The sequence below is a fragment of the Eimeria mitis genome, genomic scaffold, assembly GCF_000499745.2.
Source record: "Eimeria mitis Houghton genomic scaffold, Emh_scaff2540, whole genome shotgun sequence".
Classification (NCBI taxonomy): domain Eukaryota; phylum Apicomplexa; class Conoidasida; order Eucoccidiorida; family Eimeriidae; genus Eimeria; species Eimeria mitis.
Genome location: NW_013570881.1, coordinates 1,597 through 1,818, shown reverse-complemented (window position 1 = coordinate 1,818; position 222 = coordinate 1,597). Strand labels below are relative to the sequence as shown.

Here is a 222-nt window from a genome sequence, read left to right as displayed (position 1 = left end):
AAGCTGTTGCCTGAGGGTTTGCTGCAGCAGTGTACAGCATCATCTCTGCATGCTGCTGCTGCTCCTGCTGCTGCTGCTGCTGCTCCTGCTGCTGCTGCTGCTGCTGCTGCTGCTGCTGAAGCTGCCTATACACCCGAGCAGCTTTTTGCTGCTGCAGTCACCAGCACCTGCAGCGGTTTGCTGCTGCTGCTGATGATCTTCATTTGGGGGGCATCCTGGGCT

At 58.6% G+C, this 222-nt stretch overlaps 1 protein-coding gene across 1 annotated transcript in view; it reads left to right on the top strand.

The window, feature by feature from the left end:
- The window catches only part of EMH_0055290 (glucose transporter, putative), a gene marked incomplete at both ends in the record, with an annotated part of 3,866 nt that extends 3,852 nt beyond the window's left edge, over positions 1–14 (top strand). Inside the window, one exon of the mRNA XM_013497219.1 lies at positions 3–14. Coding sequence (XP_013352673.1) covers positions 3–14 — 12 coding nt within the window. The remainder of the gene's footprint in view (positions 1–2) is intronic.
- Positions 15–222: the final 208 nt, after the last annotated feature.